Source organism: Pygoscelis adeliae, unplaced genomic scaffold, assembly GCF_000699105.1.
Source record: "Pygoscelis adeliae isolate BGI_AS28 unplaced genomic scaffold, ASM69910v1 Scaffold294, whole genome shotgun sequence".
In the NCBI taxonomy this organism is placed as follows: domain Eukaryota; kingdom Metazoa; phylum Chordata; class Aves; order Sphenisciformes; family Spheniscidae; genus Pygoscelis; species Pygoscelis adeliae.
In genome coordinates, this window is record NW_008824722.1 from 1,515,642 (window position 1) to 1,517,169 (window position 1,528).

Genomic DNA, 1,528 nt, shown 5'->3' on the forward strand with positions numbered 1-1,528 from the left:
ACGAGTTCGACATTTGCTTCACCTCGGTACAGAAACGGGCCATCCGTACCCTCTGGACCGTCCTGGATGCCATCGATCAGATGTGGTTACCCGTTATCCGAACCTGGCGCCTGAACGAGAGGCATTACGGGGCCCTCACCGGTTTGAACAAGGCTGAGACGGCGGCGAAGCACGGCGAGGCGCAGGTGAAGATCTGGAGGCGCTCGTACGACATCCCTCCGCCTCCCATGCAGTCCGATCACCCCTTCTACAGCAGCATCAGCAAGGTAAGACCCGTTGCTCTCTGTCCTCCTGGCCAGGAGGCTCCTAAAAGCCACGTTAGGTCCCTGTGACGTGGTCTGGCTTCTTCCGCAAGGTCTCCTCTGCCTCTGTTGCAGCAGCCAGGACTGTCGTGCGTGGTGCCGGCTGGTGTTGGGCTGAGTTTGTCCCGCTCCCTCCCTGGGGAGTTGAACCCCTGGGCATTGTACGGACAGATTCAAAGCGGAGGGGATGATACCTCTGTTAATCATTAGTCCTGTGACCTGTGAATGGATGTTTGCTCTGGTCTCTTTGCTCAGAGCAAGCGATGTGCGGCTTTCCCCAGGAGGGGCTCAGAGCCCTGACCCTGGCTGAGCGCAGCCTCAAACCTCAAAGGCACTTCCTTGCTTCCAGGCCTGGCTTTGCCTACATGTAGCAGGTCCCCAGGCAGAGCACTGGGGGGGGGGGGGGATATGAAGGCCTTCCCACACTGTGTTGGGCTGCTGCGTGAGCGTGGCCGTTCCCCCAGGACCGTCGCTACGCTGACCTGACAGAGGACCAGCTGCCAACGTGCGAGAGCCTGAAGGACACCATCGCCCGGGCTCTGCCTTTCTGGAATGAGGAAATCGTCCCGCAGATCAAAGAGGGAAAGCGAGTCCTTATTGCTGCCCACGGCAACAGCCTGCGTGGGATTGTCAAGCACCTGGAAGGTACGTCAGCCCTGCGGGGCTATCGCGGGGGTCTCCCCGCTTGCCCCGGCTGGCACTGTGCGAGCAGGGCCACAAGTGACGGTGCCTCTGTGTTCGCAGGCATGTCGGAAGAGGCCATCATGGAGCTGAACCTGCCCACCGGCATCCCTATCGTCTACGAGCTGGACAAGAACCTGAAACCCATCAAGCCCATGCAGTTCCTGGGGGATGAGGAGACGGTGCGCAAGGCCATGGAGGCCGTCGCTGCTCAGGGCAAGGTCAAGAAATGAAGGCGGGCAGCAGGCTAGCACGTAGTAGAGCCCCCTGCCGTCCCCCCCCCCTCCAGGCTCCCCTGCAGACAGCCTGGGGCCGCGTGCGTGGAGGTCCGGTGTGAAGGGGAGCCCTGGCTCTGCCAGGCAGTGACCGCACACCTCTCCGCGCCCAGATCCCAGCCCTTGGGCCCTGTCTGCAGGGGGACGCGCCGAGCGATCCCTCGCCGTGCCAGGCTCCTCCTCTGCTTTGCTTCCCCGGCAGCTCTCATCACCCGGTCACCGTAGTTTTGTTGCTTGATTTAGTCATCCCGGGAGCAGTGGGGTGAGCGC

The 1,528-nt window shown here is 62.0% G+C and overlaps 1 protein-coding gene across 1 annotated transcript in view; it reads left to right on the forward strand.

Annotated features, from left to right (window-relative positions):
- Positions 1-1,280, forward strand: part of PGAM1 (phosphoglycerate mutase 1 (brain)) — a 3,256-nt gene extending 1,976 nt beyond the window's left edge. The window contains exons 2-4 of the mRNA XM_009323299.1: positions 6-266; positions 767-947; positions 1,047-1,280. Coding sequence (XP_009321574.1) covers positions 6-266; positions 767-947; positions 1,047-1,216 — 612 coding nt within the window. The 3' untranslated portion in view covers positions 1,217-1,280. The remainder of the gene's footprint in view (positions 1-5; positions 267-766; positions 948-1,046) is intronic.
- Positions 1,281-1,528: the final 248 nt, after the last annotated feature.